The sequence below is a fragment of the Sus scrofa genome, chromosome 6 (genome assembly GCF_054392235.1).
Source record: "Sus scrofa isolate SSC_HxYL_T2T_F1_AM1 chromosome 6, Sscrofa_HxYL_maternal_Yorkshire_Landrace_v2.0, whole genome shotgun sequence".
Classification (NCBI taxonomy): Eukaryota; Metazoa; Chordata; class Mammalia; order Artiodactyla; family Suidae; genus Sus; species Sus scrofa.
The window spans coordinates 82,300,345-82,327,870 of NC_139388.1; the positions used below are offsets into that span (position 1 = coordinate 82,300,345).

The 27,526-nt window shown below is 48.6% G+C and overlaps 1 protein-coding gene across 3 annotated transcripts in view; it reads right to left on the reverse strand.

Moving 5' to 3' along the window:
* The window catches only part of CAPZB (capping actin protein of muscle Z-line subunit beta), a 133,411-nt gene that overhangs the window by 68,942 nt on the left and 36,943 nt on the right, over window positions 1-27,526 (reverse strand). For 2 of the 3 annotated variants that reach the window (NM_001113444.2, XM_005656029.4), the window contains 1 exon segment: window positions 3,871-3,960. In NM_001113444.2, coding sequence (NP_001106915.1) covers window positions 3,871-3,960 — 90 coding nt within the window. 3 annotated transcript variants of the gene reach the window in all.

Below are 27,526 nucleotides of genomic sequence, written 5' to 3' on the forward strand. Positions count from 1 at the left end.
ATCACAGCACACAGCTAGGGCCTGGAAGCAAGCGAGACCGGTCATCAGGGAGGGGCTTCTGAGGCCTGGCAATACAGTTCTAATGAGGCATGCCTTACCAGACCCTAATTCGTTGAAAAGTCATGCTCCATTTCCATCCTGACACTCACCATACTTCAAATTAGAAAATTAATGAGAATACCAATTCCCCAGGCCATTCTGGATGATGGGAATCTACCATAGCCCCTTGTTCAGCCTTTGGAGGTAGATGGGGCCCCAGGCTGCCCCCGCCCCCAACCAACCAGGCGAGGGGAAGTCGGTGCTTCTGCAGCCTCCCCAGGCGGCAGCAGACAAAGCAAACTGCACATCCCAAGTGGCCAGGCTCTAGGAAGGCGATGTCTTTCTCAAGTCTTTGGTTTTCTTTTTCTTTAATTATGTGAATGTTAAATTATTTCCCATAATATATCTGTGCTTTAATATTTTATATCAGGAATGAGTTAAATTACTTAACACTTTTCCCCTAAGCAGGTCAGACAGACACAGCAGCAAAATGTACCGTTTAATCTATGGTTCTGAGTAGAAGGGACCGGGACCCAAAGGTACCCAGCAGTTATCCCAGGAGGAGGAGTGGGGTTGCCGGTGCTGCTCGGTGAGCACAGCCCTGCCCTGCGGCGTTTTCCCCAGGGTCTTTGCTGGAGGCTGGTAGTGTGGGGTGGAAACGACGAGAGGATAATCAACACGAGCAGCAGAGTCCAGCTCAGTCCCGGAACAGAGCAGGTATTCAACAAACGTCAGCTGGTGACCCCACAACCCACATCTGCCTCCAGCCCCTCTCCAGCCACAGGCTACAGATGACGAAAGTTAAAGTGGGCAAACAGCGCACTGTGACAGTCGTCATTGGGATGCCACACACTGCACGTCACCTATCAGGCACAGACAGTGTGGTACGTCAACCCGGGTCGGAGTGCCCCTTGCAAACTAAACCCTCGGGCTGATCTTTCTACGCGATATTATCAGCCAGAGTGAAAGACGGCTCTTGACATCTCTTTCATTCACCATCAGTGCTGCAGTTCCCCTGTTGAGCCCAAGTAAAACGGGCACACAGAGCCAGGGAACCAGCTGACCAGGTCTCCACGAGAGCGACGCACACAACTCCGCACTAAGAAGTGGCAAGGGAATCACAGCGAAATCACACCGCTCTAGTCAAACTCCAGCTGCCACACGAACAAAATAGCCTGTTAAACACCAAGAAGACTCTACTGAGAAAAATTTGCGCATCATTTCTTACTTCTATGTTTGGTCTATTTCTCTTTTTTTTTTTCTGGCTGGGCCTGCGGCGTGGCATGCAGAGTTCCTGAGCCAGGGATTGAACCTGCACCAGTGGCGACACCACCAGATCCTTAACTGCTAGGCCACCAGGGAACTCCACAATCTTTTCCTAAAATGCACTAAAAACTAAGTGGGCAAACTAAATTTAAACACAGCCAGGCACACTGTCAGATGCAGTGGACAAGAAACAGCAGCCTCTGCAGCTGCCTAGATTAGGGACCTGACCCTACCCTTGGCTCTGCCCCACCCCTCCCACATATGATCAATCAAAACTCTGTGACCGGAGTTCCCGTCATGGCGCAGTGGTTAACGAATCCGACTAGGAACCATGAGGTTGTAGGTTTGGTCCCTGTCCTTGCTCAGTGGGTTAAGGATCCGGCGTTGCCGTGAGCTGTGGTGTAGGTTGCAGACGCGGCTCGGATCCCAAGTTGCTGCGGCTCTGGCGTAGGCCAGTGGCTACAGCTCCAATTCGACCCCTAGCCTGGGAACCTCCATATGCTGTGGGAGCGGCCCAAAGAAATAGCAAAAAAAAAAAACTCTGTGACCAAGACAAACAAGGCACACAGCACTTCCAAGGCCGCATCCTGACTGCTGGGAGGGGAATGAGGCCATGCGAGCAGATTGCTTGGCACCGACCTGCTGCATACAAAGCCCGGGATGTGGGTTGGTGCTGACGACTGCACTTCAAATCCAAGCCCTCCTGCTGACTCTCAGGAACACCTCCTACCTGGCCAACTCTGTATTTCATCATTTCCCGACAAAGACCGTTTCTCTTGACTCACATTTCACACGCTCATCCAATGTTTCAGCCAGTGTTTAAAAACTAGGAGCTTCATATAAAACTCCAAATGTCCAGCACCCCCAGAAAAATCTGAAAACAGGCCACAGGGAATCACACCCCACAGGGCAAGAAGCATCTGGAGCCAAGGGCCTGTCCGCCAGCCCCCTTCTTTACACCAAGGATGCCTCAGTCATGTGCCCCCCTCCCCGGCTCCAGGTGTGTGATCCTCGATTCTGAGCATATAGTGTGTTTGCTCGCATCACAATTTCACCTTCTGTCCTTTAACCCTCCTCTAAAACGGTTACCTGTCTAGCCAGGACCTGCCAGTTTCCAGCCACCTCCTCACTTCCATCACAAGCACCGCAGCTGGCTTTCTCATCAGGGTTCTCTACCCCGAGAAACTCCCTCAACTACTATACGGAGAAGATAGGAAGCTCATAACTCCATCAACAGGCTTGACTCTGTTCACACAGCTGCTTCTTACTGGGAGCTGTGTCCCTATAAATACACAGATAGTTGCACAATGGACCTTCCAGGCTACCGAGAAGAGTTTCTCTGTGAATGACAGGAGCCTCCTGCAGTAAGTGTTTTTTCCCTAGTAAAACTGTTCTGAATTCATACAGTGGAACTAAGTACATTACTACACGTTTTCTTGTTCTATTACTTTAAAAAATAAGTAAACGATAAGCGTTGGATGGCAAATGATATTTACATCCGAGAACACAAGGGACACAGTGAAAGCAACAGAGGATAACCAAGGAGGGCTCAGGTTCCGACCCAGAGCCAGAACTCAACGGCCAAATGACCGAGTAACTCAGCTGGCTCTTGGTGCCTGATTTGATTTTACTTCTTTTCGTTATTTCTCACAGCTTTATACAGGTGTCTTTTGATACCAGGACTGTTTTCAAATAACATTATAGTGTCAGTTCATCTGTGGCATCATTTTGAAACCAATCATTTTATCTGAATAAACAGATAAATATTTAAAAAATAGATGTGGGAGTTTCCATCATGGCGCAGTGGTTAACGAATCCGACTAGGAACCATGAGGTTGCGGGTTTGGTCCCTGCCCTTGCTCAGTGGGTTAACTATCCGGCGTTGCCGTGAGCTGTAGTGTAGGTTGCAGACTTGGCTCGGATCCCGAGTTGCTGTGGCTCTGGCGTAGGACGGTGGCTACAGCTCCGATTCGACCCCTAGCCTGGGAACTTCCATATGCCGTGGGAGCGGCCCAAGAAATAGCAAAAAAAGACAAAAATAAATAAATAAATAAATAAATAAATAAATAATAGATGTGATGAGCTCTTGAAAAGTCGATTTCTGAGTTTTATGCCATTCAAGTTAGAAGCAAAGCCGCTGAAGCATTTGAGAAGGCAGATCTGTGCATCGCTTTGATGGAGAAACGTCCACAATGGCAGAGACTAGTAACACCTGGAACCAGGCCCTGCCGCCTGCCTGCTGGATGTGTGTGGCCTCTTCATGCCCGTGCCTGAAGGAAAGCCTCTCGAAAGTGAAAACAAGGCCGCTGGAGGATGGGGACAGGCTGCACCAACTCGGGAACTCCTATCTTGGGCTTTCTTAACACAGGTGGCACTGAAAGAATGACTGAATGAGAACCACAGGGAACTCATCTCCTGTCTGGAGGAATCTCGCAGCCCAGGGGTGGTGTCTGGCTGGAGAGAGAGGAGGCGTCTTGTGTGATCTGAATTCTGCACAGGATAGGGGACACAAAGGCAACCACAGATACCCAGCCCCAAATGAAACCAGATAAATAAGGCACATACCAGGTCGATCAGGTCGCTGAGGTTTTTCTCGATTTGCTGTGGAGGCAGGCGCCTCATCAAGTCCAAGGCACAGTCCAGCTGCTGATCACTCTGTCAAAGGAGAAACAGGGGTGGCTGAGTCACTTTGCCAAGAGAAACACCAAAAAAACCCCTTTTCAAAGGCATTCTGGCAGTTTCAGCTTGCCCAGGTATCCTGAGACCAAAGAGGCCTGCAGTGGGTCCTCTGCCCCATCTCCCTCCCAGATAGCTGTGCTCCTCTCAAGGGGAGGCATCCAAAAGACAGCAAGCAAGCGCAAGCGGGCTGGAGAGCTCAGAAAGCTGCCTGGCTCTGCCCGCATCTCAAAGCCTCGGCAACTTTCCTTCTGCAACCTGACAGACCAGCAGTCAGTGAGCAGGTTCGATGAGCTGGTTAGGTGCTGTCCTCTGCTGTAACTGACAGGAACATCAGGAAGTGTCACCAGGCCAGGGTCCTTGAAGAGCTCCAAGCCAGGGACAAAGCTGGGCAAAGGACAAGTGGCAAGATGCACGCCAAGGCTCCAAGGGCTTCAGTCATTCGGCTGGAGCTGGGCGCATCCTGCTGGGCGCCAGGTCCTCGCAAAACAGACTAAGACCCGTAACACCTAAAGTCCAGAGCATGCTCTCGCTGGCGAAGTGGACTGCAAGTGTCTAAACTGAGGTCAGTGCTCCGCAGGCGCCTGGCACGATAAAGACTGCCCTCGCTCACGGAGCACACCTTCCTGGAACCCCCTGCGTGTGCTTCACAACAACCCCTTCACTTAACATTCACGCTACAGACACTAAGAGCTACCCTGCGCCAGTCCCCATAAATGTGCAACACACAACGGAGGGAGGGAGGAAGGAGTTGGCTGGGGGCAAAACAGGTAGGATGCGAAGTATTTAACTCAGTGCACCATCGGCTGTAACACATTAGGAAGCCTAGGCCTCAGGAGGAGCACCCAGGAACAAGGTGAGGGAGGAGGGCCTGGCGAAACTGGCCAAGAAGTGTGGGTAACCCAGATGGAGTCCCCGACACAACGAACCAGAAGCACTATCTGACTTGTATCCTGAATGTGCTCTGCTCAGAGTCATCTCAGGATTTTTTTTAAAAAATCACTTATTATTTTTTTAATGGCCACGCCCGTAGCATACGTAAATTCTTGGGCCGAACTGAACCCAAGCTGCAGCTGCAGCAACAATGTCTCTTTAACCCACTGGGCCAGGCTGGGAATCGAACCTGTGCCTGCCTCCACAGTGGCTCAAGCCTTGGCAGATGGATTATCTTAACCCACTGGGCCAGGGCAGGAACTCTGGGACTTTTGAAAGCCTTAAATGGACAAGCTAAAGAATCTTCATAAACTATACAAGGTAATCTTGGAAATGCCACATTTGGTGGTAATGAAATATAACCTTTGAATATGACCACCTGCACGTCCAGGTCTATCAACCACAAGCAGGCTGTGGACAGGGACCCACTTCACATACACCAAAGGTTAATCCCACTTCACATACACAGAAGTTAATCGGAGGCAGTTCCACTCCCAGGTCACTGATACGGCATACAGCAGGCAGTTTTCACAAAAGAAAAAAACAAACAAACCCAACAAAACCCCAAAACCTTGTCCCCTGCCCAAGATGGCTCTCAGTGACAATTTATTCTAGGACACACAACAAACTGGCTATACCTTGCAAAGAAACACAGACCACAGAAACCTTAGCATTTGCTTTGTTTAGTGAAACAGTCTCACAAGCAAGCATTCCCTGACTGTCATGCCTTCTATGCCAGCCAAGGCCACAGTGGGTCTGGCCGGCTGACATGGGAAGACATTTTAACACCACTTCTAGGGTCAAGAACACAGACAAACTGATTTGACACTAAAGAGACTTATAGTCAATGCTCTCTTCTGCCATTCATTAACTTATGACCTTGGGCAAATTTCTTAACCTCTAGGAACCTCTATTTATGCTGTGAAATGGAACAAAGGAAACAACATTTAAAATAGAGTCAGGAGGCCAGAAGGGGGAGCTCGTGTGAGCCAGCACTCAATGTCAATTACACACCCGGACAGGTAGAGAGGTGCTTTGTATTTACTCCCAGCAGGAAGGCGTCTCTATCACCCCAGCAGGAGGAGAAAAGACTGCTCCCTGCCCAACAACAGCTCAGCCAATGAGAAGCCATCACCACCCTGAACTCTCACTTCCCTCCAATGGGCACTCCTTCAAGGTACCCTCTCTCAATTTACTCTCTTTCCTATAATGTTCCTCTCCTTTGTTTGCTGGACTTGCCTACTTTTTGCTCTTCTTTTCCTGAACTGCAATTCTCTGCTATTCCTGAATAAATCCATTTTGCTGGTAAAATAACTGTTTCATTTTTAAGGTCAATAATCCATAAAAGGATGGTCTCTACTTCATAGGGTTGGTGGAATGATTTAGTTAATACCTGCAAAATGTTTAACACATAAGTAGTATGTGTTTGACTGGGAGTATTTCCTGTATATGTGTGCAAATACATGTTTTAAGTTTTAAAATATTTTAAAATATAAACATTTCACATTTGCCCTCCTCAACCCAACCCAGAAGTCTTTCCTGTCGTTCTCAAATGGAACTAGGTGTTCAAACTCCATAAATAGCTATGCACTTCCTTGGTCATGCAAGAACAGAAAACCATAAAAGATTCAAGTCAAACTAATTAAAAGGTATAAACTAATGGGCCCAAAATCTTAAGAGACATCTTACCAAAGAAGATATACCAATGGCAAGTGAGCACATGAAAAGATGCTCAACACCACATGTAACCAGAGAAATACAAATTAAAATGAGATACCACAACGCATCTACTAGAATGGCTAAAATCCAGAATTCCATTAATACAAAAGCTGAAGAAGAATATGGAGCAGGGGAGTTCTCATCGTGGCTCAGCAGAAACAAATCTGACTAGTATCCATGAGGATGCAGGCTTGATCCCTGGCCTCGCTCAGTGGGTTAAGGATCTAGTGTTGTCATGAGCTGTGGTGTAGGTCTCAGACGCAGCTTGGATCCCACATTGCTGTGGCATTGGCCGACAGCTGTAGCTCTAATTCCAACCCTAGCCTGGGAACCTCCATATGCTATGGGTGTGGCCCTAAAAAGCAAAAAAAAAAAAAAAAAAAAAAAAAAAAGGACAAAAGAATATGGAGCAATAGTGACTATGATTCATTGCTGGTGGAGAGGCAAAATGGTGCAGCCACTTCCAAAGATAGTTTGGCAGTTTCTTACAAAACTAAACATACTCTTTTTACCACATAATCCAGCAATCACACTCCTTGGTATTTACCCAAAGGAGTTGAAAACTAATGTCCACACAAAACCTGCCCACGCATGTTGATGGCCGTTTTATTCATAACTGCCAAAACCTGCAGGCAGTCAAGGTGTCCTTCAGTAGGTGAGTGGATAAAGAAACGGTGCTGTGTCCAGATGATGCAATGAAAAGATGTGGGGGAAGCTGACATGTCCATCACTGAGTGAAAGCAGCCAATTTGAAAAAGCTACACACTGTATGAATCTAGCAGTACGACATTCTGGAAAAGACAAAACAATTGAGACAGTAAAAAAAAAAAAAAAAAAAAAAAAAAAAAATCTGCAGTTGCCAGGGGTTGAGAAGGGCGAGAGGGATGAGAACAGGCACAGAGCACAGAGGATTTTTAGGGCCATGAGGCTACTCTGTAAAATACTGCAGTGCTGGCCATGCATCATTTAAAATCTGTCTAAACCCACAGACTGCACACCACCATGAGTGAACTCTATCTAATGGAACCTACGGATTGAGTGACGGTGCTGTGTCAATGGAGGTTCATCAACTGTAACTCTGTGGGGGATGCTGACAGTGGGCGAGGCTGTGCTTGTGTGGGGGCAGGGAGTATATGGGAAATCTCTGTACTTTTTGCTCAGTTTTGCTGTGAACCTAAAACTACTTTTAAAAATCATCTTTTTTTAAAAAAAGGTGTGAATAGTGCTTCTCAACTGGGATGGATTTTGCCCTCCCCACCTCCCCCAGGAGACATGTGGGTTGTCATCGCTGGGTGGTAGGGGAATTACCAGCATCTAATGGGTCGTAGCGGCAGGGATGCTTCTAAACATCCTCCTATGCACAGGACAGACCCCAACACCCACCCTGGCCCAAAGTGTCAGGAGAACTGAGTTTGAGAAACCCTGGTTAAAAGAACTGTTTGCAGGGGGAACAACAGACTCCCAGACTCTGGTCAAAGCTGAGGCCCCAGAAACCTGCACACACACAGAAACATTTCATGCACAGGTCTAACTCACAGACGACCCGTAACCCTAAGAACGTCTCGTCTTTGGAAATAGTCTGAACTGGATATTAACAATATTCCTGAGAACTGAAAAAAATGCTTAGATATAAGCCTAGCAACACTGAATCTTTCATCTAGAACACCGGGATTAACTAGAAATTGAGTAGTCTACTGTCTAGAAAAAGCAAAGTCATAACTTGACCAGAGAAGGTCAACATGGAAAGACATTGTTTTAACCCATCCAAGGAGCCTGTTCACATGCCCCAACCCCAATGCACTGACCACGGCCTCACCCCCCAAGGATGCCAGTAGCAAGGAGGCTTCCTTCTGGATAGTCCTCTGACTGTATCGAGTTGAAAGACCTAAAACACTACTGCAAAATGGTCTCATATTTTGCATTAATCCCAATAATCTTAATAGGAAATATTCACTAGAAATTTCTAAGGCTAAGGATGCCTATCATTAACTTAAAAAGTGACTAAAAGCTTCCCATAAGCCAAGCAACATGGGAAAGCTTAATGACAGCTTGTAAAAAGTTAAAATTAGAGTTAGCTGGAGTCCTTTGCCTGGGAGTCATCCCAAATCCTGAGGGGCCCAAACAGGAAATAGCACAAGAGAACGAAGGCTATGGATGATCTACAGCTACACGCAACGTGAGGGGTCCTAGAAAGAGAACGAAGATGGGGGCGGGGAAGCGAGTCCCAGGCGACTGCTCAGGATGCTGCCACTGTTATAACCTCCAAGCCCAGCAACAGCGAACTCTTACGTAGACACACACACAGATGTGCGTGCATTCTGTATTTTAAACTAACACAGCAAGGCTTTCTTTCTTATTAGCCAAGACAAGGGAACGATAAATACGAAACTCACAACAGAGAAGTGTAGTTACACAGGAAGAAACCACTAGGGGAAGAGGAAGGTTGCTGTTTATCTAGGTCTTGCAGAGAACAGTAGATTCCAGGATATTCGTAACATCATGATGCCCCCCCCCCTTTTTTTTTTTTTTTTGTCTTTTGTCTTTTTAGGGCTGTACCCGTGGCACATGGAGGTTCCCAGGCTAGGGGGTCTAACTGGAGCTGCAGCTGCTGGCCACAGCTGCATCTGTGACCCACACCACAGCTCACAGCAACTCTGGATCCTTAACCCACTGAGCAAGGCCACGGATCGAACCTGAAACCTCATGGTTCCTAGTCGGATTCGTTTCCACTGCGTCACGACGGGAACTCCATCATGATGCTTAAACTTACATATGTGTTAACATGCTCCCTGTAGTTCTCGGGGGATCTCAACAGATTTGAGTTTTGTGTACTGATTTTATGTGCCTCATGTAAGGTAAGACTGGGGTCCAGTTTTCCCAACAGCATCTGCTGAAGAGACTCTCCCTTCCCCACTGCATGCTCTTGACTCCTCTGCCATAAGTTAACTGACCATGTGTGCAGGGCTTCATTTCTGAGTTCTCTCTTCTCTTTCATTGTCACTGTTTCACTTCACTAAATATTCTTTCAAGGTCATTAAAAAAAACCAAAAAACAAACAAGAGCAAGCAAGGAACTGGGATTCAGGAGCTCAAAGTCCAAAGTGGGCCCCATCACTGGACGTTTGTGTGACTTGGTCTGCGCGCCTAACCTCACGGCCTGGGATCTGGGCTAGCTGGCCCCCGAGGCTCCTTCCACGTGGACTGTGCACTGCACCCTGTCTTTCAGTAGCCCCCCGAAGGCCTACAACTAGGCTTCAATTCCAAAGCCACCGCTGGAGTTCCCATCATGGCTCAGCAGAAACAAACCTGACTAGTGTCCATAAGGACGCAGGTTTGATTTCTGGCCTCGCCCAGTAGGTTCAGGATCCGGCACTGCCGTGAGCTGTGGTGTAGGCTGGGAGCTGTAGCTCCAATTCAACCCCTAGCCTGGGAATCTCCATATGCTGCAGGTACGGCCCTAAAAAAGAAAAAAGAAAAAAAATTATTTGGGCGTGTCCTAGGTGAAAGGCACTGTTTTTGACACTGAAGGGTGAACACAGTAAAGTCCCTGTCTCTAGGAACTGACGGTGTAGTCGAAATCTATACAGAAAACGATGCAAGACGAGTCTTTGTTAGCTGTTAGGATACAGAGGGGACGGCCTCTCTGCTTTAAGCTGGTGAGGCTCCGCAGGGCTAGTTTAGATTTTTGGTTGTGTTGTTTTTTTTTTTTTTTTTAGAATACAAACTGATTTAGGGAGTATTTCACTTTCTGCTCGTTTTTCTCAAGACTCGAAGAAACAGAAACTGATTAAAATCACCTTACAACAAGTCAAACAACTGTTAATTCAGACCAGAACAATTTTTCAGAGTAAGAAGTCCAGTGAAACACTTCAGCTGAAAAATATCTACTAAGGACTTTTTAGACACCAGGCAGTGCTGTCAATCGTTTGCAGAAAGTAAAACATGGCCCACGGAATGAACTAAAAGGGCAAAGACTGACTGGAAATCAGCAGCAAACAGCAGCTATTCCCTGGGTGGGGATGCGAACAGGACATGTCCCAACATGTGAGAGACTCAAAAGTTTAATACAATAAACACACCTATCCCCCAAACAAAAACGTTAGAGTAAAGGTACATGAATGATGGTGCAGGAAACGGCAAAAGCCTTCTCAGAAGAGGGTTGAGGAGTTCCCGTCATGGCGCAGCAGAAACGAATCTGATTAGGAACCATGAGGTTACAGGTTGGATCCCTGGCCTTACTCAGTGGGTTAAGGATCTGGCGTTGCCATGAGCTGTGGTGTAGGTCACAGACACGGTTTGGATCTGGTGTTGCTATGGCTCTGGCGTAGGCCGGCGGCTACAGCTCCGATTAGACTCCTAGCCTGGGAACCTCCATATGCCGTGGGTGCAGCCCTAAAAGAAAAGACAAAAAAAAAAAAAAAGAAGAGGGTTAAGAGCCGGTCATCACTGGCCCACACGTCGGCAGCAGGTGCAGTGAGCCGGTGAAGAGGCGGGGAAGAGGTGTGCTGAGGACAAAGGGCAACTGCGGGTGTGGCTCTGGCCGAGAGGGGGACCCCCAGCAAGGCCGGGTTACACCCGAACTGCTCAGAGGGCCACGGTTTTCCCTGCAGGCCCCAGGGCTCCACAGAGCTCAGGCCCCGGGGGCTGGACCTCGCTGCTCCCAGCAGTTCTGCTCTTGTCTACTGTACAGGTAGAGCTTCTGTGTCATGTTGTCTGGCCTTTGAAATGTTTAAATCCACTTCTCCGGAGGGGATCAGGAGCCCCCAAAGCTTTCTCCACAGAGGACTTAGAGGAATACTGTTGTGTCTCAGAGAGTGAGCCGACTGTAACAGTTTCCCAAACCGGCTTTTACAAGTTCTCCCACCCCTCTTACTTGCCCCTCTTACAATGTGACCCTGTCACTCTTTCTGCTGAGAGGTGGAGGCCATGTCCCCCTCCGATTGGGATGGGGAGAGTGTTGTGACTGCTTTTGGCAACAGAAAACAGCAGAAATGACCAGTCACTTCTGAGGCCAGGCCACAGAAGATCACTCATCTTCTACTCTGCTTGGTGGACACTGCCAGCAGCCCCCAGCGGCTACAAAACAGCGCACCTGTCCTAAGGCGGCCACGCTGTGAGGGAGAACCCCCAAGCCCACTCAGAAAGCGCGTGCAGAGGCCCCGAGACTCTGGAGTGAGATACCCAGCCACCCCAAGGTGCCCCAGGCCCTCCCCGCTGCAGCCTCAGCTCTATCACTGCCATGGCCCAAGATCCCAGGCCAGAGCACCCAGCCAAGGCTCTCCTGGATATCCAGCCCAAAACGCTGCAGCTAACGGCATGATTACTGTCATTTTAAGTCACTAGGTTTTGCAGTGACTTTGTTAGACGGCAACAGCAACTGACAGAGCGGAGGCCTCAGATGCCCGTGGGGAGACAGTCTGACCAGAGACGGGACTGGGGGCAGGAGTGTCAGCAGAGGGACTCTGGCTTCCGGCTGGAGAGGATGGGAGGGCCAGACTTTAACTGTCAGGACAGACAGGAGGGCACCTACGAGGAAGGAGAAGTTGGAGTGGACTAAGTGCTTCAGCTGGGACCACCTTCTAGAAGATGCTGCCATACATGGCCTCACTGATGTGTGCATGGTTGTGTGTGCCCTTTGAAAACAGTGTTTGTCATTTCAAGGGCAAGCAGGAACACAAACTGCTCGACTTTCCGAGCAGAAGGCCCGCCTGGCCTGCTCTAGCGACTGGTTGAGGCAGGTCTGTACTTAATAGCATCTGTCTATATATAAACAACCAACCAAAGCTTCAAGGCCGTCACAGTTTGTTCTCAAAATTCATCAAGACCTTCGGTCGTTTACATTTCCAAGAGGCAGAGCAAATATTTCACAGACAACACAAAGGTAAACTTGACTGGGGCCCAGGCAGATTTATCACAAATTTTTGGAGTCTAACTTAACCATGGTTTGTCTCTTATAATCTGTGACCCAGAAAGCAACGTTGTTTAAAAGTTGAATCTGTTTTCTGCCATGTGGCTCAGGAACAATTTCTGCCCAGGGCTATTTGGGAAAGATTCACAGGCCCATCCAGGCAACCACTCAGCTGCAGGTCGCTCTGGAAAACTGCAGAGTTTGGATTAATAAAAAGAAAAGCGTTTCTTCCACGGACTGCCCTCTGGTTGAATCTTCTGGGAGGGACACAGTGCTGACAGCAGGGGATGGTGAGTGCTGGCTCACCAAACAAACACAAGCATTCCCTCTGGATGACTTTCCTTCCCATGGGAAAAATCCCAAACCCTGGACCATGTTAACTAAAGCCTAGTGAAAGCCCCTATTTGGCAGAACAAGCCACCTTCAACTTTCAGGGTCCACTGTATATCAGCATAGCTGGGTCAAGGTCATCTTTAACATAAAATTAACCATTTCAAGGTGAATAGGTCAGTGCCTGGGGTCAATGTCATTTTGATCACCATGAAAACATTAATCACTTTATAAGTGTCTACTTAAAAAAAAAAAAAAAAAATTCTGCCAGGATCACAGAAATGTAGATCTGGATGGACTTTTTAAGCTCATCTAAGTCCTGCCCCCTCATTTTACAGACAGATAAGAAGGATCAGAGAGGAGTTCCCGTCGTGGCTCAGTGGTTAACGTGGCTCAGTGGTTTCTGACTAGGAACCATGAGGTTGCGGGTTCAATCCCTGGCCTTGCTCAGTGAGCTAAGGATCCAGCATTGCCGTGAGCTGTGGTGCAGGTCGCAGATGCAGCTCAGATCCCAAGTTGCTGTAGCTGTGGTGTACCCGGCGACTACAGCTCCGATTGGACCCCTAGCCTGGGTACCTCCATATGCCGTGGGAGCGGCCCTAGAAAAGGCAAAAAGGCAAAAAGCCAAAAAGCCAAAAAAAAAAAAAAATGAGGTTCAGAGAAAGTTTTGCCTGGTCACACAGTCAGTGGCAGAACCAGCACTTGACCCCCCACACACTGAGGTGTCAGAGCAAGCATGTGAGTGATGGGGAGGCACTGAGCACCCCGAGCTGAGCTACTCAGATGCGGTGTCCCTGTCCTCCAGGAGCTCTTGACCTAAGGAAGAAGCCAGCCAGAAAAAGACACAGGAAAGAAGGACCACAGCCTCCTACTGCACACGGAAAACTGACCTATCACCACAGCTACGCCGGGCGCTGCTCCTGGTGGCCTTTCCAGATAACCACAGCACAGATGGCCCTCTGTCCCCAGGGATACAAAACCCTTGACTATGGAAGGCCGGCTATAATCACTGCTCTACAACATTTTATATATGGGACTTGAGCATCTTCAGATTCTGGTCTCTGCAGAGGCGCCTGGAACCAGCCCCCTTTGGGTAACAAAGTATACATGTACCAACTTTCTATTAATCCTAAAAGCTATGACGTCCTCTAAAATGTTTTACGAGGTCCCTGTTTTTACACAGAGGAAAACACAGTCAAACCACTTCTCACTGGCCAAGGGACGCTGTTAGAAGTGCCCATTCCTGGAACATGGCTCCGTTGTCGCTTTTTAAATTTTTCTACCTCTTTTGTCAGGCCATCAGCTACACTTCCCCATCTAATCTGCTATGGATTAGGAAATCAGAAACCTGTCTTAAAAAAAAAAAAAAAAATGGGAGGAGTTCTCATTGTGGCGCAGCAGAAACAAGTCTGACTAGGAACCATGAGGTTCGATCCCTGGCCTCACTCAGTGAGTTAAGGATCCAGCATTGCCATGAGCTGTGGTGTAGGTCGCAGACCTGGCTCAGATCCTGCGTTGCTGTGCGGTGTAGGCCGGCAGCTATAGCTCTGATTCTACCCCTAGCCTGGGAGCCTCCATATGCCATGGGTGCAGTCCTAAAAAACAAAAAAAAAAGGGGGGGGGACCCCAACTTTGGGAGAAGGAATAAATTGGAGATTCACAGGTTGATAAATTGGATCCAGAGGCAGCCCCAGAGTTTGCAAGCACCTTGACAGTGAACGAAGGTAGGTATGTGCATGCGGGTGGGTGCACATGTGTTTTCAAGGTCCACAGTTTTCATCCTTTTCTCAAGGAAGTCCAAGGCTCTAAAGGCACAAGATAGTTCTAATAATAAAAATTCCTATTCTTCCACTTAACCTGCAGGGTGGAACTAATCAAGTCATCACTTAATCCCTTGGAGCTTCAGTTTTTAAAACTTTAAAATAGGGGCCCAATAGCAATCTCCACCTTGCAGGGCCACTGGAATGAGGTGCCGTGTCTGGCACAGCATCTAACCCATGAGGGCGTCCCCTCAGTCAGTCCCGTAAACATCAGCAAGTCTCCCAGAGTGCAAAGCACGGCGCTTATCTGCTAGGACTTTTACATAATAGCTTTTGGGTGCTCAAGGGCCCTTTCCTCCCTATTTTTTGCTCACTTGACGCAATTTTTCCATTTAGGCTGCCAGGAGTCTCTAGAAAGGTAGGCGGAGTGTTATTTCAGTTTCCAAGTCATTAAGCACCAACAAAAGAGGGCAGGCTTCCACAACTCTCAGCCCACACAATGCCCCCTGCCCGGGTTTACTGCAGTGCAAAACCAGAATGGGAGAAGGGAGCACACCCTCTGGGCAGAAAACACTAATAAGAGCTGACCAAAGTCCCTGAAGAGTTTCACCCCTCAAAGACCTTCCTTTTGTTTTTCTGTTCTGTACTGCTCTCTCCTTGCTCAGCTTTCTTTCCTAAGTCCTCAGACCCATTTCTCTAGGCCAGGGTGGCCCAAAGAAGCAGTTCCACTATTTCACTTTCCCCCATTTACTGGTGTCCCCAAGCCCATCGAGGCCATGAGAAGCATACAAATGGGACGGCCGTAGCAGAGACCCCCAAATTACCTCGACTCCCCATCCAGCAATGAGAATTTCCAAGTTCCCCTCTCCCTGACATATTTACTCTGGAACAAAACTTAGCAACCTACACACAGGCTCCGTGTCAAATACTACGACAGCCACCAGCCGATTTTTCCCTTACACACACATCCCTGCAGGGCGCGAAGGATCCACCATGAGTCACGCTAGGAGGTGGAGCTCTATCTTTGCTGGGGTGGGCAAGGAAAAGCTTTCGCTAAGCGAGTCAATGAATACGTTCCCCAAATCTCAGAGTGCAGAACAGGGCATGGCACCTCTGTAGGGGTCAATGTTTAGCTGGTAAGTTTGGCAGGACGGCGAAGACTCTCAATGAGGAGTTAGAATCGGGGTCCCCCAGGAGCACATGCTTCCCTGCAATAAGCAGAGCCGGCACCCACAGCAAGGCGAGGGAGCACAGGTGTATTTGGGGTCTTCCACCTGCCCTGGAAGCAGACAGATGCCCTCTCCCCCTGCATCCGCCACCACTATCCAGCCACGCCAAGTCCTCAGCTTGCAGTTCCCATCAGCGCCCAAACTAAACGCAACAACCACCCGCTTTGCATGACTCTGCCATACAAAGCAGAGGCGATGACTTGGGCAACACCCTGGGTCAGATGACAGCTGACAAATCCACTGCTCAGCATCGGATGGCCCTCTGTACTGTTCTCAGCTCTGCTAATAGGCCAGCGGGGGAACTGAGCATTTTACTTTGGGTGTGCCTCCCTCTACCGCTCCAGATTTTAAGACAGAATCACAGAACTATCAAGCTAAAGATGATCTTAGAAACCACCTAATCAGCAACTTTTTTTTTTAAATGAGGGAAACTGAGGTCCAGACATATCTATAACTAATTAAGAACTACCATATAACCAAACAGCAAACGAGCCAGGACCAGAAAAGAAATCTCTTTATTACCGAGTTCAGTGCTTTCCCTGCTTACAGTTTAGCCATAAGTTAAAATTCAAGAATGGGACTGGATTTACTTTTTTTGTTTGTTTGTTTGTCTTTTTGCCTTTTCTAGGGCCGCTCCAGCAGCATATGGAGGTTCCTAGGCTAGGGGTCTAATTGGAGCTGTAGCCGCCGGCCTAAGCCAGAGTCACAGCAACGCGGGATCCAAGCCAGTCTGCAGCCTACACCACGCCTCACTGCAACGCTGGATCCTTAACCCACTGAGCACGGCCAGGGACGGAACCCGAAACCTCACAGTTCCCAATCGGATTCATTAACCACTGCGCCACAACGGGAACTCCAGGATTTACTTTAAAAAAATTTTTACACAAAACTCTACATTATTCGAATTAACAATGGCCTCATTAAGAATACTTTATGCAGCTGACCCTTTAACGACACAGGTTTGAACCGTGCGGGTCCGCTTATACACAGATCCTTTTCAATGATACCTATCTGTACTCCTGAGTATATTTTCTTTGCCTTGTGCTTTTCTTAATAACATTTTCTTTTTCTAGCTTACTTTATAGGCTGACTGGACCAGGCACTGCCTGTGTGGGTTTGGGGGAGGCATCACAGCAGCTCCATGAGATGGGCATCGTTACCCCAGTTTTGCAGCCAAGGCACCGAGTGACTGAGAAGGACACAGAGCGACGTACATGTTTGGCCTCCCGTGACCAAACATTCTCCAGGGAACGTTCAACCACCCCAGCTAAAATAAAATTAATTTCAAATGACTTGGAGGACAACTTGCGAGCTCAGAAAATCAGAGAGCGAGACAGGGGGTCTTTTGCCGTTTTCTTTTTGGCTACACCCGCAGTCTACTCAAAGTCCCAGGCCAGGGAGCGAGTCGGCACCACAGCAGTGAAAACACCAGATTCCCCATCTGCTAGGCCACCAGAGAACTAAGTGATTGGTCTGACCTTTTTTCCTTTTCTTTTTTTAAATTAGGGACAGTTCTATCATCTAAGAAATTCTGAAATCTCCTGCCACTCTGCATTACAGACTCCATTCTCCCCAACACTCTCACTGACCGGAGGACTTCTCAAAATACGCTAAAGCCTTTTCAGACAGTTTCCCTGCTTGATGGCTTCCTGGACCCCTCCAGATGATCTGCAAGGCTCCGTTACCTGTTGTCTAATCATTAATGTTTCACAGATGTCCACAGCTGCTGCCTCTGCAGGATCCTGGCTGGTTTCATGTAACAAGCGACTAATCCCTCCACTTTGTCAACTGGTATTCTGACACTTAAGTAGCGGCGATTCTGAAACGTCTTCAATGGATGTCATACATGCTGTCCTTTTCTACCTCGATGGCATAAGAAACTCAAGAAGCCTTTCACCAAAGTCAAAGATAATTAAAGCAGAATGTCCCTGTATTGCAAAGAAGAGATAAAAATATTTTGGGAAAAAACATCCACATGTTCATTGACGAAGGCTGAGAATAGCATACTCCCCTTTTCATAGCAGATGCAGCCAATTCACATAAACCTTCTCCCGAACTGATTTATAAGATGGCCTGGATGAAATCTCTAACACTTGGCCATGGGTTTCCGCCAGTAACACACTGGACATGGCTTCCAAAGGTGTGGGGGAGGCCCTGGGCCCCAAATGCAAACAGCACAATGGACCCGTCATGACGGGAAAGAAGCAAGATTTAAAGGATTGGGGGGGGAGATAAAGCCTTCATCAATCTAAGCATTTCATCTAGCAGAGGGCTGTGCTGCCTTTTGACTTATGTCCGAAGGGAGGTTTGAAGAAGAGAAAAATAGTGCTCACACATGGACCAAAGCAGTTTCTCTCCTGGGTTCCTGAGCTCCTATGTCCAATGCCAGCGGGAGTCAACATGCAATGCCCGCCCCCATCTCCACCTGCCCTATCCAACTCAGGGGCAGCTCCTTCCTACAGCTACTCCACACTATCAACCACAGGCACAGCGCAGCACAGAACATGCGGGTCCTGCCACATGCGGTGTTTTTGTTTTTCTCTTTTTTGGCCATCCCCAAGGCATGCATAAGTTCCCAGGTCAGTGATGGAACCCATGCCACAGCAGCAACCTGAGCCACAGCAGTGACAATGCTGGATCCCTAATTTGCTGAGCCACCAGGGAACTGCACTAGGACAGTTTCTAAAACATATTAAATGTTCAACTAAAAAACAAGTCCTGTCACCATCCTCCTCCACAGAGTTTAGTTTCAGAGGGCACCAGACCCTAATATTCCTACAGAGAATCAAAACACACACACACACACACACACACACACACACACACACACACACACACTGTCTCTCTCTCTCACACACACACACCCCTCCACTTCTGTCGTTAACATTACTGGAAAGCACGCACGCAGGTGGCCATGGAACAAGAGTCTGAAAATCAAACAGGTCACGGCTGCCCCTTTTTGGCTCCTCTGGGCCAGATGACACGTGTCTTTACGAGTGAAAACACCTCTCCTCTATCCACAGACAAGTTTCCTCAGAGCTGAAGAACATCTTGCCAACAAGACACTTTCACAAGCTCAAAACCTTCCTTCCATCCTCCTCTGAATGATGACTCCTACGTCTCAAGAAAGTTGGTAGATAAGGAGGGAGCCAAGATTGTTCAATGAGCAAAATAATTAAAGAGAAGCAACAAGTTCTGGTCCCAAGATACCTTTCTGAAAACCAGAGACTAAGCTCAAGCCCTGCATAGCAGGAGCAGGACCACCTGGTCCCCAACCGTCCAGGGCGGGCTCTGCTGGCAACACTGCAGTGACTGCTCATATGCCTTTCACGAGTGCTAACAAGCCTTTCACCGGGTGGCTATTCCACAGTAGCCTCGGACTTAAGGGCTTAAAATGGGTTAATAAAAACAATAGCTCACACTTATCACAACATTGCTCTAAGTCTCTACGTGCCACTGCTTCCTCCAATCTTATGAACAGTACCGGGAGGTAACTGCTATTCTCACAGGAAACACTGTGACACTGTGAGGTTCCAGGCGATGGCCGCGGGGCTGGGACTCAAAGGCAGGTCTCTCTATACTGTCCAGCAGCCAGGCCATCTGCTGCTACCAGGGTCCCTTCTTGTCCTAAGGACCACAGCAGCCACCTTCTTGCCTTCAAGGCTCCAAGAGAAGTGGAACTTAACGCTCCTGCCCAGCTGAGCAAGGCTGGGAGGCTCACGGCACGGGTTCAAGAGAGGTGGTCTGCATTCAAGTGCTGACTCCACCAGGTCCCAGCTGCGTGACCCTGGACAAGCCACTCAGCTCTTTCGAGGCTTGTCTCCGCATCTAGAAAACAAGGGTAACACCCTTCACACTGTTATCTGCTGGATCAGGTGGGGGGTGTCCTCACACAGCACATGGCACGCACCTGGGAGGGAGTCACCGCAGCCTCAAGTTTATGAGCTAAGTGGACAGAGAAGAGGCAGAGAAAAAAGGTAGAAGGACAGAAGCTAAAACTTCCAAATGAAGGCTTCTCTGGCCTTCTGCCAACCTCTAGAAAACAGCACGGCAGCGACTGGGAGCAAAGTGCTCGGGTGCGCAGCGCCTATTTCAACACACCTCTAGGGGCCGCAACCCAAGGAGGGCGCAGAGACAATTCTCTGAATCCGGATGCTCCGTTTCTCAGAAGCGCGTTTTTCTGCCCCATGGAAGATTAAACTGTATCCCATCCAGACACTTTCGTTAAAAGCAGTCATGTGATTCAGGGAGTCACATGAACATAAGACATGTCTCTTTTGCGAGCAGGATCGGGAGAAATTTCAGGACAAGGTGCTGAACAGTCAACTCAAGGGCCGGGACGTTACCACCCTAACCACCTCCAGCTCGGACCTCCTCACCTTCAGAGGAAAGTCACAGAGCCACGCCTTCTTCAATAAGTCTGTGAGCAGGATGCTCGCTCACTCCCGATAAAGGAAATAAAGTAGCATCAATCGTCTCCTGTCCCTTGGTCACACCGGTAACTGCAGGCTGCCGAGGCAGCCGCCTGGGAAGCACATGCACCCTCGGCACAGACGGCAATACTTGATACGAAACGGAGGAGTCTCTGCAACTGGAAAAGCCATTAGCAAGAGAGCACGAGGGGCAGTGAGACCTGCTCCCGGCTCCGTCGCAGCAAGACGCCCTCCTCGTTTTCCAAAGCTAGGAGCGCATTCCCCCACGTGCTCCCACCAGCCCAGGGAGGCGAGATAAACCGTTTACCAGGGACCTTGGCAAAGCAAGCCATGGGAGAGCTTCATGACACAAAGAAAACAGCGCTGCTCTACTTGGCCCATTTTTTAAAACTTCACTCCTAAGTCCCGTGACCAAAACGAATGGGAGGCACCACAGGAGAGCTTAGAAAAGCAGAGCTGACTGTTTTGCTGGGCTCTTGCTTCTAACAAGAAGGTAGAAATCAATTCACTTTCCCCTCTAACCCTTGAATCCCAGGAGAATGCTTGTGTCTGGATGGCCTACAGACGCTCCGCGTTCGGCAGTGCCCCAGACAGGGAATCCATCCATCCGAGTATTGTTCTTACCTCCCACCTCCTCCTACGTCGGGGCGGGGACCGGGCACATGGTTCCGAGGTCACGCTCCTCACTTAAAGGATCGTGGGAATGCTTACAGAAACACTTGTTCCTGCTCTGCCAGCTGGATCGCTGCTTAGCAAGAGGCTGGAAGGCTGGGGAGTGCAGGATCAGACGCAGGAGGAAGGGAGTGGGGGGAGGCAGATGTTACATGTTATCATAAAACTAACAGAAATGGCCTACGCGCCACTTTAACCATGTGCTGCTGAGTGTACTTCAATTAGACCCCGGTGAAGTGGAGGGAGAAACGAACCCAAGAGAGCCAGCCGCTCTTCCACCACCTCGAAAGGGTACCGCTGCCCAACAGCTTGGGGAAGGCAGGTTTTAATGAGAAAATTCAATTAGGAAGGAAACTGAAGGAAACCCAGAGCCTGCTGAGTGAAAAGAGGTGGTTTTCCCAAGGTCTCAGCGCTGCGCGGCACACCGAGGTAACTCCGGAAAATGAGCCCGGAGGCTTCCCACGCCCTCTGCGGAATCCGATGCTCAGAGAGGCCCAGGACTCCTCCAAGCTCATACAGAGAACTGGAATCCACACCCAAGGTGTCCTACTCGCCTGCTTTCCTATGTGGCCTCACTGGTGAGCCTCGGGACAGGAGCCAGGGCCCTGGGAGGGCCCAGGTTAGGATTTCAGCTCTCAAAACACACTGAGTTGTTAAAACACGCTAGTACACAGACAGGTACCCGACTTCCCACCGGAGACTGACAGGCCCTGAGCAGCCGTCAAGGTCACTGGCAAGGGCTGCCCATGCCTTCTTTTGGTTTCCCTTATAACCAACAGCAGACAGCTGGCCGGGGCTGGGATGTCCTCTGACAGGGGGAAATGGCTTAGCTGATTCTCATAGGAAGATCACATCCAGAGCAAGGGGGCAGGGGGAGGAATCCGTTTCCAATCAGTGATGGAAACCAGGTTTCCTCCTCAGCCAGGAGGCATTCCTGTAGGATGGACGAAGCTGTGAGCTCCCCCCAAGTCCAAGGAGGTATGGATCCTGGTGGCACATCCTAGGTAAGAGAGGCCTGTGGGAAAGAAGTCTTCTGGCTACACATGCCTGGCTCTGCCTGCACCTTATACGTCACGATTCTGAGACCACTCGCCATTGGGTGTCCCCAGGGTCAGGTCCACTGACGTGCTGATCTCATTCCTGTTCGATTCTGCCCTGGAGTGTACTTTTGAGGTTTCTGTGGATTTTCTGAGGGAATCAAGGTCCTGACATATAGAACTCCAGCAGTTTCTCCAGCTGCTGGGACATCGTTTGCCCAGGCATAAGAAAGCAGGGCAGGGCCAGGGCATAACCAGGCAGAAGGATGCTACCACACTTTCCATCGGCTGAAGTGAAACACACATGTATTGCTGCCCCACCCAAAAAACTGCTTAGAAAGCACTTTCGAGTATAATCATTCAAAAAATACCTTAGTACAAGATGCGTTTGTAATGAGTATGTGTTAGAAATAGATATTGGGAGAGATGATGTAAAAACAATCTGCTCTCTTATGTAGATAAAACATTCCTCTCGAAATCCAACCCTGGCAGCTCAGTCCAACCTTTCCGCAGTGAAAGGGGACATTTCGGTCTAGCCTAAGGCCAGCTGCTCTGCATGGCAACCACCAGATCCAAAGAAAGGAGCTGCCACATTGCTGGGACATGCAGTGGTACCTCGGGGAACAAGGAAAGGAGGAGAGTCTGCAGACATCTAAGCTGAGGGGGCCTAAGCGGATGACTCAGAACTAGTGTCTGGGTACCTACTGCTGCACCCAAGGGCCACCAATTTACTCCATTCACCCTAAAGACACACCATTCACCTTCAAAACCATGCTTTCAAAGGACAGTTAGTGAAATTAGAAAATACACATAGGAGTTCCCGTCATGGCTCAATGGTTAACGAATCTGACTAGGAACCATGAGGTTGCAGGTTCAATCCCTGGCCTTGCTCAGTGGGTTAAAGATCCGGCGTTGCCATGAGCTGTGGTGTAGGTTGCAGAAACGGCTCAGACCCCGAATTGCTGTGGCTGTGGCTTAGGCCGGCAGCTACAGCTCCGATTGGACCCCTAGCCTGGGAACCTCCACATGCCATGGGAGCGTTTCAAAAAAAGGCAAAAAGACAAACAAACAAAAAAAAGAAAATACACATAATATACTACTACTCGGGACTGAAAACTCTGAAAGAGTGAACCCCAGTTAGTTTGCCATGCATTTCTTGCGGTGCAACTTGTGCGTCCAAGCTGGAGCCTGGGGTCTAGGCCTTCCCTGCCTTCAGAGGGAGAGCACACACGGCACACTGGTGGCCTGAGCATACCAGGCACTAATTTGCTTGAGGACTCTCCGTGGAAGCACCGTGGGTGTGGGAGGTGTATTTAGGAGCCCCACATTTTCTGTGGGACTCAGCCTTGTTGCCCAGCCAGCTCGGGGAGAGATGGGTTTCAACGTGGAAAGAGAAGGCCCTGTGGGACTGGGGTATAGCACATCCACTGAACGTCATCCCTCGAGTACCGACATGTATATACAGAACGAGCCACCACCGGAGGGTGATGATGGGCGTGCCCAACCCTCTGGTTTAACAGGCACCCAGCATGGCATCACCTACTGAGAAGTCCCCCGATACAGAGAGGACCACATCAGACCCTCCCCAGGCTCCAAAGAGGTGGAGGCAATGGTGATGCCAAGTGAGGGGTGGCTTGAAGGGGAGCAGGGGCAGAGCAGAAGGTACAGACAGCAGCAGCCCGAGGGGCACCAAGCACACGAGGTACCCACAGGGGCCCTGCAGTCATCACACTGGGTGTCTCTTTAAACTGATAATTTTCACACAAAAAAAAACCCACAAAAAAACAAAAGCCAGTGACCACTCTTGTCATTGAGACCCTGGTACAGTGTGTAGGAGAATCCTGTTCTCAGAGTGGAGAGGCCCACATTGCTCATTAAAATGAAATCGGACGGTCTGATTCAAACTCATTTAAACTAGGAAAGGGTGGAGTGGGTGGGTATAGATGAAACAGAACTGGCCATGGCGACAGGTAAACGGGACTCATTATATTATAAGCTTGAAGTTTTCCATGATGAACTTTTTAAAAAAATTTAAATCAGGAGCTCCTGCTGTGGCACAATGGGATGGGCCGCCTCTTGGGATCGCTGGGACTTGGGTTCAATCCTCGGTCTGGCACAGCAGGTTAAGGATCGGGTGTTGCCACAGCTGCAGCTTAGTTTGAGGCTGTGGCTCAGATCTGATCCCTGGTCCGGGAGCTCCATGTGCCACAGGATGGACCAAAAAAAAAAAAAATCAAATCAGGCCACTTCCCTGCACGAAGCCCCAGGTGCCCTCTAAGCCAGGCTCTTGAGGGCGTCGAGGCCTGTGGGAGTCTAATGTATACCAGACATTAGGCAACCTTCTCTCATTTGCACTCCAGGGAGGCCTCCTAACGGAGGAGCAAAAGGAAATTCTCAAAGAAGCTTTACATCAGCCCAGGTGCCTAAAGAACTGAAAACACATCGGGTCCCCATCCCCCAAATCACCAAAAAACTCTTGAACTTGGAAAGCTGTTTTCACTGGTTTCTTGTAAAGATGCCACCAGACACTCCAAGAATCGCTAACTCTGGTTTGTTTTTAGGAAGGTTCTGCTGCTTCTGGCTCTAGTCTGGCTGCCATAAAAATCCTCCATGCTGTGGGAACTAACTCCACATCAAATGCACTCAAAGAAGCCTTCGTTATTTGCATTCATCCATCAATGTTCAGATGGATAAACAAGTAGATGCCTAGTGCTGGTCTGATTTCATACCTTTCCCCCCCAAAAAAACCTTCCCTTCTTCACAGTGAGCATGTCTTATTCTTAGAGAAGGACTTTTAAAAATCCATTGCTTATATTATTTTTTTGGCCACACCCATGGCATGTGGAAGTTCCTGGGCCAGGATCAAACCCACGCCACAGCAGCAACATGAGCTATTGCAGGGACATGCCAGATCCCCAACCCACTGCACCGCAAGAGAACTCCAAAAATCCATTCTGTAAAATAAACAAGATACAGTATAATAGGACCACACTAACACCTCCGGACTCAGGGCCCAGCGGTGAGAGACATAAGCTGACCTGGGTCAATTCCTGGTCCATGGCTGCCTTTAAAAACTTCATGAGCCAAAAATTCAAATAATAACTTGGATGTCAGCCTGAGTGCCTCCAATGTGCCCAGACTTCACAATGAGGAAAGTGTAGCGCCATCACCTGAACAAGACCACACCGAGGGTGAGCTGTGGCGGCACTGTGGGGCTTTCCTCCTTATGAAGACACAAAACCCTCCAGGGCCGTTGGTGGTTCTGACCCTCTGTGGGGCCGAAGGTAAGTGATGAGAGGCCCCTCTGCCCTGAGAAATGCACATACATACAAAAGTTTAAATGAGCTATTATCACTGACCCCGCTCATCCCCCAAATATCCCAGGTTTAAAACCTCTGTTTCGGAGTTCCTGTCATGACTCAGTGGTTAACAAATCCAACTAGGAACCATGAGGTTTCGGGTTCGACCCCTGGCCTTGCTCAGTTGGGTTATGGATCCGGTGTCACCGTGACCTGTGGTGTAGGCCACAGACGTGGCTCGGATCCTGCATTGCCATGCCTGTGGCATAGGCCGGCAGCAACAGCTCCGATTAGACCCCTAGCCTGGGAACCTCCACATGCCGAGGGAGCGGCCCTAGAAAAGACAAAAAAAAACAACCAAACAAACAAACAAAAAAAACCTCTGTTTGGATTTTGAAGAACTTCTGCAACCTCTCCCTCCTAAAGTCTGCAGGTCCCCCAGGGGCTGTCCCTTCGGCCTGTTTCCATCCTGCCACCTCCCCACTCCTGGGCAACTCTGGCTTGAATCTGACCACAACTCTTTGGACGGACCATCTTAAAACAGCTAAAACATTTTCTCACCCATATAAATACACAGACTTTTGCTAGAAACCAAGGACGAACAATGACACAAAAAAGATTATTTACAAAAAACACAAGTCTAAACACATTCTAGATTACAAGAATTTGTTGAGATAAATGACATCCTGGCTCCTAAGGGCACTGCCACCTCACAGCCTTGGTTTGGCTTTTCGCTCATTTCCCTGCCACCTCCTACCTCAACCGTAAAAGAGCCACCTCCTGGAAATCCTGGGGTCAAAATATGTCATTTCAAGGAGCAGATGAAATTCAGGGAAGAATTCCAGGAAGCAATTTTGCAAAACCAGTTCCAAATTGGGAGGGAAAAAAAAAAAAGAAAAAAAAAAACCTATTTATTTTCAGGTACAAACCCCTTGGCCCCAAATTCTGCAGAGGTCTTAGACAAAGCTTTTATAGACACTCATTTCAGCACTGTTTAGAGCAGCAAAAAGTAAAAACAACCCTAACTCTCAGTGTTAAGTAAATTATGGTACAACCATTAAGATGAACCACTTAAAATCATTATCAGGAAGTTGGCAAAGTTATTTTAAGTTAGGTGGGGAAAAAGACTTATGTGATGCCAATAAGAAAAAGCAGAGTGCAAAATTTTAAATGTGAAAGCTCCATCTTAAAAACATGCTCAGGGAAAACTGAAAAACACAAAAAAGTGAAAGTGGTTTTATTCAGTAGAGGGGGAATTTTGAGTGATTTCTTTTTTCATCCTCTATACTTTTTTGCATTATCCACAAATGAAACACGCACCTTTCCCCTTTACCCTCTCCTTCTGACTGTAAACATACTACCAGCTTGATATAAAAATTCGAGCATTACAGAAAATGAAACGTCCTCCTATAACCCTGACACCTAGAGGTAATTACTCCCCCAAGGCAGCTACTAATGATAATTTGGCTTCTGTTCTTCCAGATGTTTTCCAACAAGCTTTATTTTTATAATCAAATCATTTCCTTTAAAAAAAAAATAATCCATGTGATTCCATAGAAATGAAATGTCCAGAAGGAAAGATCCGTGGCTCCAGGGGATGGGAAACGGAAGAGATTACACATGGGAATGAGGGAGCTTTCTGGGATGATAAAAACGCAGTCAAACTGGATTGTGGTAATGGCTCTACAATTCTATAAATTTACTTAAAAAATCACATCATTGGAGATCCCGTCGTGGCGCAGTGGTTAACGAATCCGACTAGGAACCATGAGGTTGCGGGTTCGATCCCTGCCCTTGCTCAGTGGGTTAACGATCCGGCGTTGCCGTGAGCTGTGGTGTAGGTCGCAGACGCGGCTCGGATCCCGAGTTGCTGTGGCTCTGGCGTAGGCTGGTGGCTACAGCTCCGATTCGACCCCTAGCCTGGGAACCTCCATATGCCGCGGGAGCGGCCCAAGAAATAGCAACAACAACAACAAAAAGACAAAAAAAAAAAAAAAAAAAAAATCACATCATTGAATCATACACTTCAAACCATGATACGTAAGTAACCTCTCTATAAAGCTATTGGAAAAACAACAAAACAGCACCATGGCAGGTGTGGAGGTGTTGGCAGTGCTGGGCTGCTGGGCCCCTGGGCTGGCCCTGCCTCTCCCTCGGCTTTGTGCCCTGCTTCTCTCAAGAACATGGCAAGGCCATGTGGCAGGAACAGTGGAAGCTGGCAGCCTC